General features: G+C 39.7%; 1 protein-coding gene across 1 annotated transcript in view; it reads right to left on the bottom strand.

The window, feature by feature from the left end:
- NALCN (sodium leak channel, non-selective) overlaps positions 1-19,597 on the bottom strand; it is a 582,786-nt gene that overhangs the window by 52,471 nt on the left and 510,718 nt on the right. Inside the window, 4 exon segments of the mRNA XM_040336161.1 lie at positions 1,570-1,702; positions 11,718-11,811; positions 14,778-14,926; positions 19,318-19,386. Of these exon segments, the coding sequence (XP_040192095.1) occupies positions 1,570-1,702; positions 11,718-11,811; positions 14,778-14,926; positions 19,318-19,386 (445 nt within the window).

The following is a 19,597-nucleotide window of genomic DNA, read 5'->3' as shown; positions in this document are numbered from 1 at the left end:
TCTTTGACCTTTCCAATCTTGATCAGTCAGCTTTACAATTCAGAAAATGTTGTTCAATGTGCACAGATCTAGACGTGATTGTGTCTGCATTTGCGCAGTGTTTGTGTTTGTCATAGGTCCATTCCTACATAGACGACATAATCTAAATTTGTACATTGAGGAGCAGTATTGTAAAATATATATATATATATTTTTTTTTTAGCTTTTTTCTTTTTAAATAGTGCCCTAGGAGGTCTAAAACATAAAGAAGCAGCTATGTAAAAAATGTATGCTACGGCGCAAAAAATATCTAATGCTTTACCGATAATCTTGTTTGCTGCAATCAAAAATACATTCCGCCCTAGAGTGGGATGTTGGAAATAATGAACAATGTGTGGATTGCGCGAACTTCTAAATAAATTTATGTCTTACCACTTCTATTACAGCCGTGAAAAAAAATTATATATCTGTTCCCCATTACTGTGGAGGATCCTTGAGGATATACCTTCAAGTCACTACTAGGTGATCTAATTAATCAATTTGTGTATGTGCCCAAAGTTTTTGAGCCAACACACTTCAATATCTAAATGTGTGCTCCTATGGAAAGATATATGGGTGAATAAATATGTATATAAAATATGAATAAATAATCCAATGAACATATAAATGAGATCAAATATACAGTGCTAGTAAACGAAAAAAAATATATCAATAATTAAACCCACAAAGTGCAAGTGCCAAATTTGAAACAAATATGGGACAAATCTCAATGAATAAAGTGCAACTGCTAATATATAATATAATAGGTCAATCAACTTATTCCTGTGAGTCCATAGATCAATAAAGTGCAGATGCAAAAATGTATGACAAGTTTCAATAGATAGCCTCGTGAGTGATCGCCTCATTCCAATGAGTTCATCCCTTGTCCGTGGTTACTGGTTACGTGCGCCTATTTACACAGTTTTTGTGACTACACCACCACCTTATAAAATGGCCACTCACCAGATATATCGGCGTATAAAACGCACCCTAACTTTAAGAGGGAAGTTTCAGGAAAAAAACTTTCCATAGCCCCCTGCGTATATCACACGCAGGCATGGTTTACCCTCTATTTTCAGGGTAAAAAAGTGAGTGTTATACACCAATAAATACAGTAAATGTATATGCGCCTTTGGTTCATCAATTGGATAACCACTCCATGCAATGGATCAGTCTGCAACCTCTCTAAGCAGTAAATGCAATTGGTTTCTCTTGCTCAATTATAAAAAATAGATAGCCATCATGTAGTATGATAAAAGTTAAAAAAGACTGCTTCACTCAAATGAGTCGGCACCAAACGAATCCAGTTGGAACCAAACTAATCCACACATTGTTCATAAAAAGCAGCTATGCCTGAATTATTTACCTCTTCTTCCTTCATTACATCATTAGATGTTCTCAGCCTCCCAGGGTAAAACATGCCCTGTGAGCCCAGAGTTGAAATCGAACAACAAATAGACTTACAAATCTTGTCAGCTTCCTCCATTTTTGTTCAAATCAATGTATAGAGGATAATTTTATGATATGTTATGAAAATAATGTTTCACTTACCAACCAGTAGGTTTAACATTATGTAGGCAATGATAACATAAAACGAACAGAAATACATCAGTGCTCCAGCATAATTGCCACAGTCGGTTTCCCAGTATCTTGTGTCATCTGGAGTACAGAATGGTGGCTGTACCTGAAATTAAGAAACCAGTGGAATTAAATGATGATATCTTTAGAGAGATATTAGTTAGAGATAGAAAAAGACATTCCAATACTCCAGTTTAAAGTTATCCTTGTGTTCTGAACAAATACAGGAAATGATCCTTTATTTGCTCTTCTCTTCTCCAATAGCTTCTCCCTCCTGCCTTGGCATATAGTAACATTTTGACAGTATCAGCAGGTTGTCAGTAGGGATGAGCCGCCAGTACCTAAAATTAGGGGGGTGAATCCGAACCTAAATTTAGTCAAGGAGAGCTGAATTTTTTAAATCAGTAATGGCCATTACACAGAGGGCTGGGCATTGTGCTGGAGAACATGCACCAAAGCAAATATTGTTTTTAAATTATTACATTAGGTGTCAATTTTACTAATGCTTTAAGTGAAACATCAAAAATGGAAAATTCATTTAATTAACGTTCTTGGGAGATGCCCAGAACCTGCCTGTAAAGGGGGGGGGGGGGGGGTCCTGCCGAAAATCAGCACCACACCTAAAAGATTTGGTATGAATATTGGGGACCCATGCTAATTTGTTTTACTTAATCCCACCCTTTGTTTACATTTTGCCGCCAGTCCGAAATCCTTAACTTACAGCTGAATGTGCCGGGAGGGGTTGACTCATGATTGTTAGGATGCAGACAGAATGTTTTACTTTCCGCTGCCACCAGTGGTTTGACTTGATTAAACACCAACTTAGTTTGGCTGTTTGCCAAACCCGTGAACAGGGCTAGGTTTGGACCAAAGTGGCAACTCATCGCTAGCCGTCAGCAGCTGATTGGTGACTGGAAGTAGCAGGAGGTGACCTGTTTCATAGCACTCCTGTAGCTAAAGAAGGTCTCTGTATACAGACATGAAAAGGAGCCATCTTCTCTGGCATCTATGTAAGAATTTGTATATTGGATAAGTATCAATGTATTTGTAAACCACACCAAGTGGTATGATGCTTCACGTAGACTGTGTGTAATCGGCGCCTGGCGCCGTAATGCGTTCCATGCTAGAACGCAGTGCGGCAGCCGCGCAATGACGTCATCGCCCAGCGCCGCATGCGTTCCAGCTTGGAACGCGGAAGTGCCATATGCAATTAGCTCTGCATTCGGCACACATGCTGCTCTAGTATAAACAGAATGGCATGTATTATACACGCCGTTCTATTATTGTCAGCCGTAGCTCAGCCACGCTACAACACCGCTACCATCGCTCCCCTTGCTGGACATCAAGCCAGGTTGGAATTCCATGACCTCTAGCTAAATGCCTTAGTGATTCCTGCTGCCATTGCTGGGGACACCCTGAAGATATCTTCCCCCTAGAGTCCCTACACTATGGAATTCCATTGCTGCTGAACTACAACACAGACCCATCCTCTGCAAACGGATAAGTAGCCATTGTTTCACTTGTAGTACTTCAGAATCATCTGCTACATATATTGCATCTAATCAATTGCTATAATCAACTCTGGCTTACTAAGTATTAACATACTGCTTGAGATTGTCTGTTGTGTTCTGCGCTGCTTACTGTGGAGTATCTTAAAGGGACATACACTCTCAAATACCCTGAGCTATATATGCCCCTCTTACACAACTTAGTTGCCTACATCTTCTTTAAACTACTACGTGCTTGACATAAGTTGATACTTGTTTATGGGCCCATGCCCTAAGTTGCTGAACATGTTCGCCTTAACTTTTCTATGCTAAGGGTTGAAGGTATTTTATACCTACTCCCTTAGTGGCCTAATGCACTTCTTTATGCTTAAGTGATATGATGTAGAGAACCCCCAAACTCCTGTTCTGTGTGGAGTGACGCCTGGGGTCCGGTACTGATAATCACTTGCATACTGAGGTGCATTGGTATCTTCACATATGTTGTATTCTTTTAACACTAGGGGTTGGTCGCATGTTGTAATACGTCCACCCCTAGTAGATCAACGCATTCCTTTATGTGAGAGAGAGATGATGTAGAGAACCCCCAAACTCCAGTTCTGTTTGGAGTGACGCCTGGGGTCCAATACTGAATTCTCACATAGAGAAGTGCATTTTAATCCTTGCTAACCACAGTTGTGGTTCCCTCCAGTTTACCCGAGCTGTTACACTGTGTTACCATCTCTCAACCATACTAAACTAACTATGAAAGAGTCTGCTAGATACTAATAAGCTAAAAGCATCCAATAAGGAATGTCTCTTCATATCTTGTTAAAAGTACATAGAGTTAGTTATTGGCCAAAATAGATTTTTGTACTTTATAAAAACCTTTTCTTGGAGTTCATTGAGGGACACAGGACATCTTTCACCTTTGTGTTATATTGCCACCTACTGGAAGATCGAACAATTACAATAAAAAAAAACATTGGCCAGCCCAGATCAACTTCTCCTACTGAAATCACAAAATAAAACAGAGGGCAGTACACACAGGCCTAGTGCATTATCCTCATTATGTGTCTTTAATAAATAAAAGAGATAAGTATTATACTCACAAATAAATGTTGTGTCACAGCTTTTCAAACAAACAGCAGCAGCTAGCATGGCTCTGAGAAAGAGGCAAGGCCTCAAAAAACACATTAGCCTGCTGTACTGTTGGATATTTGATTTGGAATGTGATACGCTGCATCGTGGACCTATAGCTGCATTTTTTTTAAAAGCTGTGACACACTGGTAACTGTTCAGGGAGCACGTACACTCCTCGGCACAACTTTATTGGCGCTATTGCATGCAAATATGCTGCCACTTGGTGCACAGGCCCGGCCGCCAAGAGGCTACAAATGTGTGTGCACTCAGCGCCAAGGAGTTAAAGACACATATTGAGGATAATGCACTAAGCCTGTTTTATTTTGTGATTTACGAGCATTCAGACTTCCCCAGTCTCTTGAGGACAGCAAGGCATGCCATATACATGGGATTGGTTCTGGAAATAAAATATAGGCAGCACTCCAAACAACTAGCTTTTTGATTTTCATATATTTATTAAAGTAAGCATCATATAGAGACAAAACAGTACATCAGAGTACATTCACAAGATCTCTCCACAGTTCCTCTATCTAGACAAAGGCAAACTCTAAGCTACATACATCATATATAGCGATTTCATTCTCCTCTGACTGTCCTATGAGGCTGCATGACCTCTATCCCTCTGTCTAGACCGTGCTAATTGGCCCTGTGCTGATCACATGCACCCTTCCAAAAGAAAAAAAAACCTCTCTAGCAATACACATGAAACTGAGCATGTGCAGAGTGCCCCCGAGGCTCTGTACTATCAGGAGATGGATTGGGGACTATGGAAGAAGGGCAGGGTCAGAGAAGACAGGATCAAGCAGTATTTTTACACAATGTGCAGTATTAACCCCCTTTACACAATGATGATGCTTTACTGCATATACAGACTGATTTTACTGTTGTGGGTTTAGTAACACTTTATGAACTGAACCATCTCTTTCAATATGGGACGAATAGTAGTGGACTGCAAATCCTCTGGGGCAAGCTCATTAGTCATGGACTGTAGTGACTCTGAATCAGGTTTTGTTACTGATGGCTCAGAAGCCACCAAGGCCACAGGCAAATCAGATATACAATGTGAAGAGAAATATAGGGGAGTGTGCTTGCAATGTCTCTGTGGTCAGAGTCATGATTTGTGTGAATTGGGCCTCAAGGTCTAGAAAGGCTGTAATGAAAAACCCCAATGAAACCCCAATAAAAATGCAGAACTGGCCACAGCTGACAATGTTAAAAAGGACTCCAATGATGAAATAGACTCTAGGAGCAGAGGGCAATAGGATTTCAGGCTGAAGCTGTTGGCACCATTAATAGGCACACTGCAAACAGCCCTGCAGATGTAAGTAGAATGTGAGCTGGGGACACTGTTTAAAGTAGGGCCTGCCCACCCTGTCCTCCCTTCAACCCATGTCTTGAATCAGGCATGTAGTGACTACATAGAGGTAAGGCAATGAAACCCAGAAAACTGGTGGTCCAGTTAGATGGACAGTGGTTACCAAAGTTACAAGGGAAGGAATGGATTGGAGATCAAAGATTCATGTGGCTCCTTGCAGTTAGGGAGATGCTTCCTTGATAATATATATATATATATATATATATATATATATATATATATATATATATATATATATACAGTGAGAGAGAGAGAGAGAGAGAGAGAGAGAGAGAGAGAGAGACATTTGTTGGATCAGTTCTAGGGACAGATTGTCATATCCACATCCCTAAGAAAATTGTTAAAAAGAGCTTAGAGAGAGCACCACTCCCCCAAAAGGTGATGGGACTTTCCCGGATATCTCTCTGTGGTAAGCACATACACGATTGATAATGAAATATGACTTTATTACAAAGTATACACAATATAAAAATTGCGATCACCTTTTGGTGGTACTAAATGCTCACCTTGGAGCTATAGCACGGATAGCTCAAAGTACCAAGGGTGTATCTTCAAAGGTGCAGCCTCATTAATTAAATTAGTGCTCACCAAATTCTGTAACATTAACTCTGTAACGACTGCAGCATCCGAGAAGAGTGAACGGACCCTCATCCGGCAGTTAAAACGGTGATGTTAGAACGACTGCAATGGTCTGGTGGGCATCAGATCATATCCAAGGCAGGATAGTATTAAACCAATGATTATTTATAGAACCAAACATATATATCCAGATGATCAAGATCAAGATCACTCACATGTTCATATATGTAGGGGCATACAATCAACCATGTCCACATTAGGTACTAAGTGACATAGAAAAAGAAAAAGGGGAAGAAAGGGAAAGAAAAGAAAAGAAAAGGGGAAGAGAGAAAAGAAAAAAGGAAAAAGAAAAGAAAAAGGAGCATAGAAAAGAAGAATTCGATGGGGAAGGGAAGATAGCAAGGGAGCGAGGCAATAGGTTAACTGTTGCCATATATACAAAGCAGAATATCCTGCTGCTGGATAAATCAAGAGCCAACATAATAAATGGCTAGAGATGACTACTCAGTAGAATGGATATGTATCTCAGGGCCATAGGCACAGCCACATGGAACCAAAAATACCTACATATTCCAAAGTATTCCATAGTGGGGGCTAGTATATAAAACATCCATTGGCTAGAGCGGCCATATGAATATAGCCCGCCAAGCATTGGAGGGACCCAACTAGAATAAACAAGGGCTATTAGCTGCCTAAACATAATTATAAAAAAATTAAGTCCAATGCCGATTACCTTAATATGGCAGAGGTATACTGCGTAGTTGTATATGGATACAGCGTCCAAGTATTTCTCAAAGTCGGATCCCTGCCTCACCATCACCATGGAGTAGTCCCACTGCCTCCGACTGTCACTTTTGACTTTATAGGACACGATCCCACTGGAAATGACTGAACTGGAAACGGCTCACCGACGCCCATGGGTTTCAAGGAGAAGGGAACCTCCTCGTCCACAAGGGGCACCCGAATGCCACACCAACTAACCATGCCAGACAAGGGCTAGTCCTCTTCCAATGACGCATTACAGTCGCAACGCGCAAACAACAGAATTGTTAATAATATTAAAAACATATATCTCACATGAAGAAAAACATAGATACTGAAACCAAAAAATTATAATAATAGTAAGTTTGCGAAAGTTACATTTATAGTGATTTTAAAACATGGAAGTCCCATGTAACTTAGTCCAAAATTCGTCAAGAGGTATAAGCAAATGCTAGTAATCCCTCTAGATGTTAATACAGCTCTACAGAAATGATTCTGTCATTCTGTCAATCATTTCTGTAGAGCTGTATTAACCTATTGGCCTAATGCTACTATTGAATACTTTTTTTATATTGTGATACTTTGTAATAAAGTCATATTTTATTATCAATTATTGTGTATGTGCTTACCTCAGAGACAGTGACATATCCGGGAAAGTCCCATCACCTTATGGGGGAGTGGTGCTCTCTCTAAACTCCTCCTTGATACTGTCTGGCAGAAAAGAGAGGAAAGTGCTCATGTGCAACACTCCACCCAGTGGATAGTGCTAGTGCTTAGTCCTGCATCAGTAACATCTTCCTCTGCAAAGCCAGCAGTAAATGAGAAATTTTTCAGAGGTAGGGCAAGTGCTGAGGCAAGGCCAGCAGCTTTGAACTTGAAAAGAGCTTTGCAGCTACCTTTCACCAGAATAGAGTCTGAAAAGCACACCTCTCAGAACCCAGTGGCCAGATTTCACTTCCAGGATAACACTGCAATGTCCAGTCCTATGGGGTCTGCACATGGCACTCCAAATGTCAGGCTCAGTGTTCTTGATCGAAGAAGAATAATCTTGTAAGTAAAACTAAGCTACATTTAAACATGGTAGAGATGAACAGAAGGGGCTAGATTCAGATAGGTGAGCGGAACCTGACGTTTACGTTTTCATTTACGTTACGCCGCCGCTAGTTTTTCAGGCAAGTGCTTTATTCACAAAGCACTTGCCTGTAAAGTTGCGGCGGCGTAGCGTAAATCCACCCGGCAGAATTCAAATTCAGCGGGTAGGGGGCGTGTATCACTTAAATTATGCAAGTCCCCGCGCCGAACGAACTGCGCACGCGCCGGCCGCGACTGAATCCCAGTGTGCATGCTCCAAATGACGTCGGCAACTCGTCATGCTTTCGTCGTGAACGTAAATTACGTCCAGCCGTATTCGCGAGCGACGTACGCAAACGATGTAAAAAATTCAAAACTCGGCGCGGGAACGACGGCCACACTTAACATAGGATACGCCGCACATACCCCTCATATAGCAGGGGTAACTATACGCCGGAAAAAGCCGAATGCAAACGACGTAAAAAAAAAGCGCCGGGCGGTCGTTCGTTTCTGAATCGGCGTAACTCCTCATTTGCATATTCCTCGCGTGTACAAACGTAAGCGCCACCTAGCGGCCAGCGTGAGATTGCAGCCTAAGATCCGACGGTGTAAGTCACTTACACCTGTCGGATCTTAGGGATATCTATGCGTAACCTGATTCTATGAATCAGGCGCATTGATACGATGGCCGGACTCAGAGATACAACGGCGTATCTCTTTTCTGAATCCGGCCCAAGATGTCTACCCCCTAGGACACTAGCAAAAAGCTGAGACATGCGGGTAGTTGGAGAGGTTATCCTGGGCTGGTCTACAAATGTTTTGTTTGCCAGTGTCTAATCCTCTTTTATGCAGCAGTAAAACCTGAAGGTGAAAGAATTCATGTGTTCCTCTATGGAAAAGAATGAAATATAGTATATTTTCAACTATTGGACACATAGAACAGAATATAGAATGGAACTATGGGCAAATTATAAAATCTGATCTGTTTTTCAGTCCCAGTTATTAAAAAGAATTCCCTTTCTATTTACACAACCCCCTCTGTAATGTTACTAAATTATCTGTTGATCCTGTCAGGAGAAATTTTTTTTTTTTTATTCACGTCATTAAAGTAGAATATTTGGATGTCAATAGTCTGCTTTGAGGTAAGAATATAAGTGTTCTTTATCACTCTTGCAGTTGCTATGGCTGCTAGAACTACAGCAGTACCTAGGAAGGTCTACCTCGATAGACAAAAGTAATAATGGAACAAGTAAAAGGTGTCTGCGCTGTGAAACACACTATAAGTGAATATTAAATGTGTAGAGGGGGGACCGGGCACAGGTGACAGGGAACATGTGAAATAAAACATGATGTTTACAATAGATGGCAATATATTGAACAATACCTCAGTACATATTGGACATACACATATATAACTAATAAGAGTCCAGAGAACACAAGAAAGCAAAATCTCAAAAAAATAAAAAAAAATAAAAAAAAATAAAGGGTGACTTCACATGGTTGACGATACGCGTCGGGATTGGAGCGCTGGAGGACCTCTAGCATCCGACAGACGGAATACGAGTTCGCTACTCGTGGATATATGCCATCTACACCAACTTAAATGTGAGTTGTTTTTATGATGTTTTAATAAACCCTACCTTTTTATACCGGATTATGCGATGTGCTCTGCTTCCCTACTGTCTTGGTTATCCCACTGCTGTACGAGCCGTATGCTGTATCCCACTGCCATATGCACCATCTAGCATCCCCAGCTTGTGATCCATGTGCATGAGAGGAGAAGCAGACCACTGACGAGCTCGCTGCTCGTGGAGATAAGCCCTATTTCTTTATTATTCATGTAAGTGCATCTGAGTGTGGTTTGTGCCAGGTCCCTTGGTGCCATCAATATTACACCATCCTGCTGTATGTCCTTTTTTTTGCATGTACTGACCTGGATCGTAAGAGCTATCTCTACCATCAAGACCAGACTGCCATTTATTAAGGCTTCCCTATCAGGTGTATTCTGCCTGACCTAAGGTGAGCTGTTGGGATCACCAGAGGTGTTTGTGGACTTTCTCAAGGTGTACGGCTTATCTTTCTTCACCATATTTGGCTGCGGGGTCTCCTTCTACTGAACACTTGTTTTTACTTTTTATCATCAGACTTACCAGAATTTAATTTTTTTTGAGATTTTGCTTTCTTGTGTTCTCTGGACTCTTATTAGTTATATATGTGTATGTCCAATATGTACTGAGGTATTGTTCAATATATTTCCATCTATTGTAAACATCACGTTTTATTTCACATGTTCCCTGTCACCTATGCCCGGTCCCCCCCTCTACACATTTAATATTCACTTATAGTGTGTTTCACAGCGCAGACACCTTTTACTTGTTCCAGTAGGTACATATGCATGGAGTGGGCATGAATTTCAGCCTGTAGAAGCCACTCATTAGCAGCTGTTGTCCATACATAGCCCCATGGGAGATGTAGTTTGTGTAGCAGCATGCACTTCAGGTGTTGTGTTCTTTAGGGATCCTGACTTGGGGTACAAAAAATGCACTAAACTGTGAAGAAAGCGGTATTGTATATACTGTATACCTGTCCATCTCTGTGTTAGCTAAACCCTAATTCTGTAACAGAGTTCCCAACACCAATCAGATTTCATATATGTAGAAGAGTGTCCCCTCCACTCGTCACTGTATTTCCTCTGGCAGTCTCTAGGTCACTATTGTGTCCACAGTGACTACTAATTCAGTTGAATTGGATTGTTTCCAGGAGCTCTGCTGTTTTGTCAAAAAGGCTGGAAGACAGGTACTGTATTTATTGGCGTATAACGCTCACTTTTTTACCCTGAAAATAGAGGGCAAACTGTGCCTGCGTGTTATACGCAGGGGGCTTTGGAAAGTTTTTTCCCTGAAACTTCCCTCTTAAAGTTAGGGTGCGTGTTATACGCCTGTGCGTGTTATACGCGGATAAATACGGGTATGTATAATAATACTTTCTTCACAGGTAAGTGCCTTTTTTTTTGTTCACCCCCTGAACAAGAAAATAAAGGGACTTTATAAATATACATTTATGTTGAACTTTGAGTGTCAAGGTGATAACATACCTGGTAATAAATAAACTCTAAGCAACCCAACTTATGGGTTTGGAAGAAGCAGTAATATAATATATTGTAAAATAAAGTAATAGTCATAGTAATAGCATTAATCACAAGAAACAGTAGTAGTAGCAATGCATATAAATGGTTTTACATTTTTAATGACCATGCAAGATGAATTGTATTTTTGAGCAGCTATAATCCTCTAAGTGTTGTAAAATGTCTAGGATTAATTTTCCTTCCATTAGATAAGCTTTCGATGTAAGATGATGTTAGCTAATATTTATGAATGTAAATGATGCTAACCTATTAGTTGTGTTTAGCCATCACAGAAAATTATGTTTTTTTCTGTTTAACAAGTGTTAGGCTGCATGGCCCATTAAAGCATGTTTATATCTCCACAGTCTGTCCATGATTAAAACACAAAGCAAAACACTCCCAATCTAGATTGAGAGTTAATGAGCTACACCAAGACATCATTACATGATTGTTTAATCTAACCACAAAATTTATTTTTCAATGCACATTTAATGGTCTTTCATGGAGCTTGAGAAAATGTGCAATCATATTTCCCCTGGCATTAACACTTTGCCAATCTTCTATTGTGTTTCTTTCCACTTACCATACAGTCATGCATTATTTTATTCCAGTCTTCCCCAGTTACTATCCTGAATAGTACCGTAATAGCTTTACCTGCCGTTGAGAAGTTGGCATGCCTAGGTTGTAAAAACCGAATGAATAAATAAAAAAAACACAGCATGCATTAGTTTTATCTGACAAACACAACAGTTACAACATGCTGATTATTACTATGAGGTGCTGTTTCTATAAACACTTTGTGAACAAAATTGTCACAGTACTTAGGGAGTTAGAGTGGCAAAACACTAAGAACTATGACTTAGGAACCCTATAAAATGTTTCAGTTTGTTAATTTTTTTTTCAGCCACTGTTAGCTCTAAACATCTTTAAAAGCTAGTGAACTTAAAGTGATTTTAAGTTTATATGAAAACTATTGCTAACATTTATAATGTTATTTTCTGACTATGAGATAAAAAAAAATATATATTTTCCAAATGAAGATCACACCTTAGTAGAACCAATGTAAGCCCCTATCCTGAAACAGATATTGCTAATAAACAGATTTGGTTCTCAAAGGCTTAAAGCGGTGGTTCCCCCTTAAAAACAACATTTTTTTATTCCACTGCCCCCCCACATTCCATCACGATTAATGCTCTTAATATTTTTTTCCTGCTGTACATACCTTAGTACAGCATCTTCACCCGTCCATCCGGGTTGCGAGTCCCGCGGGAGTGGGCGTTCCTCACAGGCTGTTGATTGACGTTTTGCCCAAAAACGAGCTCTCCCCCCATCGCGTAAGCCGCGTCACGATTGGCGAAAGGAGCCGAACGGCGATGCGCATGCGCAGTATAGCGCCGACTCGCCGTTCGGCTCCTTTCGCCAACCGTGACGCGGCTTACGCGACGGGGGGAGAGCTTGTTTTTGGGGAAAACGTCAATCAACAGCCTGTGAGGAACGCCCACTCCCGCGGGACTCGCAACCCGGATGCACGGGTGAAGATGCTGTACTAAGGTATGTACAGCAGGAAAAAAATATTAAGAGCATTAATCGTGATGGAATGTGGGGGGGCAGTGGAATAAAAAAATGTTGTTTTTAAGGGGGAACCACCGCTTTAACTGCACAGCATTTCCATATCTGTTTTTGTAATAGAATAGGTGTTCTAATTGTAATTAGACTATGGAGCTAATTAGTTATTTATTTTGCATTTTTTCCCTAAGATCTGGAAAATGTGCACTGTCTGTAAAGCTTAGGGAAAAGTGATTCAATTCATCATCCGAAAATGGAAAGAGCATCGCACAACTGCAAACCTAGACATGGCCACCCACCTAAACCCATGGTAACTCTGAAGGAGCTGCAGGGATCCACAGCTTGGGAGGAAGAATCTGTTCACAGGACAACTATTAGTCGTGCACTCCACAAATGTGGCTTTTATGGAAGAGTGGCAGAAAGAAAGCCATTGTTGAAGGAAAGCCATAAGAAGTCCCGTTTTCAGTTTGCGAGAAGCCATGTGGGGGACACAGCAAACATGTGGAAGAAGGTGCTCTGGTCAGATGAGACCAAAATTAAACATTTTGACCTAAAAGTAAAACGCTATGTGTGGCGGAAAACTAACACTGTCCATCACCCTGTACACACCATCCTCACGTGAAACATGGTGGTGGTAGCATCATGTTGTGGTGATGCTTTTCTTCAGCAGGGACAGGGAAGCTGGTCAGAGTTGATTGGAAGATGGATGGAGCCAAATACAGGGGCAATATTAGATGAAAATCTGTTAGGCCCCATACACACGATAGAATTTATCCGCGAATACGGTCCAGCGGACCGTTTCCACGGATAAATCCTCTCGTGGATTTCGGCGGATTTTCATGCGATGGTGTGTACACACCATCGCATTGAAATCCGCGCCGAAATCCTCTTGCGATGACGTGTCGCTGTCATATAAGGAATTCCACGCATGCGTCAAATCATTACGACGCATGCGGGGGATCTCTTCGGACGGATGGATTCGGTGAGTCTGTACAGACCAGCGGATCCATCCGTTGGGATGGACTCCAGCAGATGGATATGTTCTGCATGTCAGCAAATATCCGATCTGCTGGAATCCATCGCAGGGGAGATATATCCGCGGAAAAAGATCCGCTGGCGTGTACACTCCATAGGATCTATCCGCTGAAACCCATTTGCTGGGATTTATCTGCGGATGGATTCTATGGTGTGTACGGGGCCTTAGAGTCTGCAAAAGACTTGAGACTGGGGTAAAGGTTCACATTCCAGAAGGACAACGACCCTAAACATACAGCCAGAGCTACAATGGAACGGTTTAGATTAAAGCATATTTATGTGTTAGAATGGCACAGTCAAAGTCCAGACCTCAATCCAATTGATAATCTGTGGCTAGTTTCAAAAATTGTTGTTCACAGGTGCTCTCTATCCAACCTGACAGAGCTTAAGCTATGTTGCAAAGCAGAATGGGCAAAAATGTCACTCTCTAGATTTGCAAGACATACACAAAAAGACTTGCAGTTGTAATTGCAGAGAAAGGTGGTTCTACAAAGTATTGACTCAGGGGGGCTGAATACAAATGCACCTTGCACTTTTTAGATATTTATTTGTAAATAATTTTGAAAACAGTTTATCATTTTCCTTACACTTCACAATTATGTGTCACTTGTGTGTTGGTTTATCACATAAAATCTCAATAAAATACATTTACGTTTTTGGTTGTAACGTGACAAAATGTGGAAAATTTTAAGGGGTATTAATACCTTTTCAAGGCACTGTTTATCAAGGAGACAGATAAATATTCTATGATTGCCATGCCTATTCTTAGGCCTAGAGAACGACATAAGATACCAAACATAATTGTATATAAAAAAATGTGAAGGCATTTGGAGACTTTTTGTGCTACAGTGTGCAAAATGAGAATATAAAAAAAACTAAAAACAATTTCCAGTCTTTGGTGACCCTACAAGACTATCCTGTATAATATTATTTCTAAATAAATGATATTATACCTTTAATCTATGCACAAACAGAGCAGAAATGAGGGAATAAAAATCACGAAATGTTTGTACATCCTAAAATGGTATATACATACACTCACCTATTGATGTTTTCGCCATATTTCACTGTTCCAAAAAGAACAACCCCAGCAAAAGCATAGCAAAGAAGCAATAAAAACATTCCCACAATAATGAAGAAACTCTTGTACATGCTGACGACAACAGTGAGTAATAACATTTTCAGTGTAACCTAGAAACAAGAGTATAAATGGTTTTAGTACTGGTAATAATGATCTATGAAATCCAAGTTTTACATCTTTTGAGTAGATATGACATACTGTTTATACTTGATATACAGATACACCATATTCCACGCAATACTTCTATGAGGCTATAAAACACTAAAAAGATAGGGTGTCACACTTTCCTGAAAATGCAAGGTCCATTCTATTGAAAGATTCTTAAAACCCAAAAGTCAAATTGCCTACAAAAGGCATTTAAAAAATACAGCTATTGCAAAAAAAAAACATAAAACAACCTCATTCTAAGAAAGCCTCCCTGAAAATCAGCGTAACAAGTGTCTATGTCACCAATGTCTGCTGGAAGCCAAAGTTGGGGTATTTTTAATTTTATTTTACTACAGCTTTTTTTTTTTAAACACCATTTTTATGGAGGGTCCATTTTTGCCACATTTTCCTCCAAAAATGGGTAAACCATTATTCCTCAAACTTTTCTTTTTAGTATATTTATTGGAATTTCCTTAAAAAGAATAGAGATGGCAATTGCAAGTTTTGCATTCCTCAAACTTTTTTCTGTGTGGCCGAACTGTAGTCATAACTTTTGAGCGCTATCTGTGGATTTTACAAAATAGGAATGATTGCAATGATTTTGATAAAATGCATTTTGACATAAACATATCCATTTCACTATTGGCAAATTTTAGCTAATGCCCAAACTATCAATTTTGTTAATGAAGCTGCTTAGGCCATATTTTTTTACTTTGTTTTTCCTTCTGTACAAAAAGGTTAAGTGAGCACTAACTTAAGGAGCCTTTAAAAAAACAGCGCCCCATTACAAATCTTCACCATTAACGTCAATACATTTTGCCAAAATGGAGATAATTTGACAAAATCTCTGGATTTCTGTGGAAATTTCAGGGAAATTAAAATTCTCCATTTCACTTATCCCTGGAGCCAAATGCTTATAATACCACAGCTGCCTCAGGTATCTGCTAGTGCAAATTCTACCACTTTGAACTCTTCAGTTTTGCTAGTCTTTAGATAATTGTGTGGACATTCCACCAAAGTGGAGACAAGGAAAGTGGACATGTTCACAGCAGCCAGATTCCACATAGTATTCTTCTAAAACAGATTAGAAAATGAAAGAGATCTAGTTGTGTGGTTTCTACTTGATTTCCCTCACCTCTTTAATTGTTTTTCTAAAATTAGAGTATATAAACCCAAACACTTAAACCAAATAAGTTGTGGCTCATGTACTTATTGTATAACCAATATATTTATTGCAATTAATGTAATCATTCCCGGTGATCCTTTTCTGGGGTGACAATGTTCACTCAGTTCAGTTGTGGCACTGGAACCCTTTCCTGCATACTTCAAAGCTCGACCACAAACAGATGTGCCAACACAAACTGTGCTTGCACATTTTGCAGTAAATACATTCCTTCTGGCGTGCTTTTATTCACTTTATATTTGCAATCAAAGCTTTCAAACTCCAGTATCCTTCTTTAAGTCTCAAGGATAAGGAGGATGAGGTAAAGGTTGCTGATTTTACGCTTTTTTAAATTTATATGCAACTAAAATAAATTACTCCAGGAACAAAATGCATTTTATGTCTAATATTAAACAACTCAAAACACAATTAAAATGAAAATAGTATGTCTGCAAATAGACAAGCTAAGTGGTATGATGACAAGCAACCACAAAAAAGCCATTTTATGCTCTATTTAGAGATAAAAGTAAATTGTGGGTAGTTATTTTTCTCTCAGCATGTCTTTTTAACAGAAACTTGGTTTGGAGGAATAAATTCTCGCACAGGGCTTATTGGAAAGATTTTTCTCAAACTACAACAAGAAAATCTAGTTACATTGAAAGATAAAATAGGCCTTTGAAGTGAGGTGTTTTCAAAGGAATAAAATGACTGTATAATTTACAAACATACAGTATATGACTGCAAGGAAGAGTCTAGTGGAAATATCATCCATAGGAACATAAAAACATAAAATATACACTAAATATAAATTTATATGTACATACACCTTATGCACATAAGGACAGACAGAGAAATAGACACCCAGACATACAAAAATAAATATACAAAACGCATGTGCCTTAATTAGGGCTCATTGAAACATAAACGTTACTGTAATTTGCAGGAATATGCATGCATTAATTCAATGCACACAGTTTTTATATTTTGTTTATTTATAAATGTACTGTATGTGTATTGGTGGTTTGTGGTGCCAATAATTTTGTATGGCACCCCTATAAATCTCCACAATGCCCTGGGCTGCAATACACAATACGTATTTTGTTACATTACAGTGAAAAAAAATGCTGCATGCACTACATTTTCATATATTAAAGATGAAGTAAACCCTGTGGGTTTTTTCTTCCTTTCTAATTCCCTGCAAAGTAAAGTAAAATCTTTGCCTGTCTTACTTCCGGGGCCACGGACTCTGACTGGCTGGAATCGCATGACATCAGTGGGAGCCACCGGTCACGGCACACTTGCCTGAAAAAATGGCATGGGCGGTTGTTCCTTCAGAGTTCATACGCTGATGACATCATCTGTGCAGTAAAGGGAAAATATCTCCTAAACGGCGCACGTTTAGGAGATATTTACATTGAAGGGAGGTTTACAACCTCTTTAAGGTGCATTCCAACCTGTTCTTAATGCAAAGTTGACCAGAATTGGTCTATAATTGGATGACATATAATCCTTGTATAAGCAAATCTTTAATTATTAAATACTGAATGTCTGACAAGGAATATAGGCGTCTGTAAAATGACCTACTAGTGCTATAATTAATATTATTAATATTATACAGGATTTATATAGCACCACCAGTTTGCTTCATTTGATGATGAATTTGCTGCTGCACCCCTGTAAGTACAACTAGGTATCATATTTGTTCAATGCTTCCACACAGTATATTACATTCACTGGATAGTCCTTGCATAATCTATATGCTCCAGTTGGACCACTTAGGGGGCCCAGCACAAACTGCATGACAACCTGGTCATTCAAACTACTTTGGCACTCAGTGACTGTTAGCTGCAATTGGCTGAATTAGGTGTTTCTGCTGTTATCACATGGCACATTGAAGTTGCAAGTATAAGCCTAAACTGATTTAAAATGTTATTAAACCCTAAGGGCCAGATCCACAAAAGGGTTACGATGGCGTATCTGCTGATACGCCGTCGTATCCCTGTTTCTATCTATGCGGCTGATTCATAGAATCAGTTACGCATAGATATCCCTAAGATCCGACATGTGTAATTGTTTTACACTGTCAGATCTTAGGATGCAGTACCGTGGCCGCCGCTGGGGGCATTTCTCGTTGTAAACCAGCGTGGGGTATGCAAATTAGCACTTACAGAGATCCACAAAGGTTTTTCCCTTCGTGAAGTCGCCGTAAGTGTTAGTTTGCCGTCGCAAAGATAGGGCTGCTTTTACAAAGTGTAAAGTTAGTACACCATGTAAAAGTGTACCCGTCTTTCCCACGTCGCTGTCAATTTTTTTTTTTTTTTTTTTTGCCGCATCTTTTTTACCCGTCGCGATTCACAAAACTCGGCGCAACGTAACGTAACGCAAAGCACGTCGGGAAAATAGCGTCGGGAGCATGCGCAGTACGTCCGGCGCGGGAGCGCGCCTAATTTAAATGGGACTCGCCCCATTTGAATTGGCCCGCCTTGCGCCGGACTTATTTAGGATACACCGCCGCAAATTTCCAGGTAAGTGCTTTGTGGATCAGGCACTAACTTGGACAATTTGCGGCGGTGTAACTTAAATCACAAAAGTTACTTTGCGCCCGCTGGTTGTGGATCTGGCCCTAAGTTCTCATGCACACTGCAGCTCAAAGAGGCTGCTCTTACAGGTGTTTGAGCTTTTACTTTTCTCTGCCTGTTAACTTCCTTCCATGTTAGCCTATGTGTCCATGAACACTATAGGCGTTTCAGGAGTTTAGTGGCAGGGGAGTTTACAGGCAGACAAATAAACCTTTTTGAAAGGCCTCATATGAAGACTGCAGATCAAATAAGCTGCTATTACAGTAATTTGAGCTGTTTTAAAGCTTTTACTTTTCTCTGCCTATTAACTCCCCTCCCTGTTAATCCATATGTCTACAAACACTATAGGTGTTTTCAGGAGTTTAGTGGCAGCAGAGTTTACAGGCAGAAAAAAAGAAAACACTTTGGGCACATGCAAACTGAGAAGGTCAAATATGCTTTTTGAGTTACAGGCGTTTTCAGAATCAAAATCGTGGTAAAAGAAATGTTTTTGCATGCATGTTAATGAGCATTCATGCGCGTTCCCATATCTGGCGCTAATGCATTCTATTGTCCAGAATTCTGGCTATTACATAATTAATCAACTATAGTTTCTTTAGTTTTCTCAACTTACATGTTTTCCACATATGGAGAAAAACCTGAAGACTATTATACAAGCGCCCATCATATATGTATATTCATTCTGTAAAAGAAAAATATATATTACATACACTAGACAAATCAGATTTTTTTAAATTAAGCTCATATTATAAGAATCTTTTTTGGAAAAACATATACATCACTGTTATATATCACAAAGTATCTAATCTAGTATGTAATCTAATCTAACATATCTTTGGTGTGTTAATAAAAATGTGGTTGGACTAAAACCAAGAAAACAATTAGGCAGGTGG

The sequence above is a fragment of the Rana temporaria genome, chromosome 2 (assembly GCF_905171775.1).
Source record: "Rana temporaria chromosome 2, aRanTem1.1, whole genome shotgun sequence".
Taxonomy (NCBI): Eukaryota; Metazoa; Chordata; class Amphibia; order Anura; family Ranidae; genus Rana; species Rana temporaria.
The sequence above is the reverse complement of the archived record's forward strand: the minus strand, read 5'-3'. Positions and strand labels throughout refer to the sequence as shown.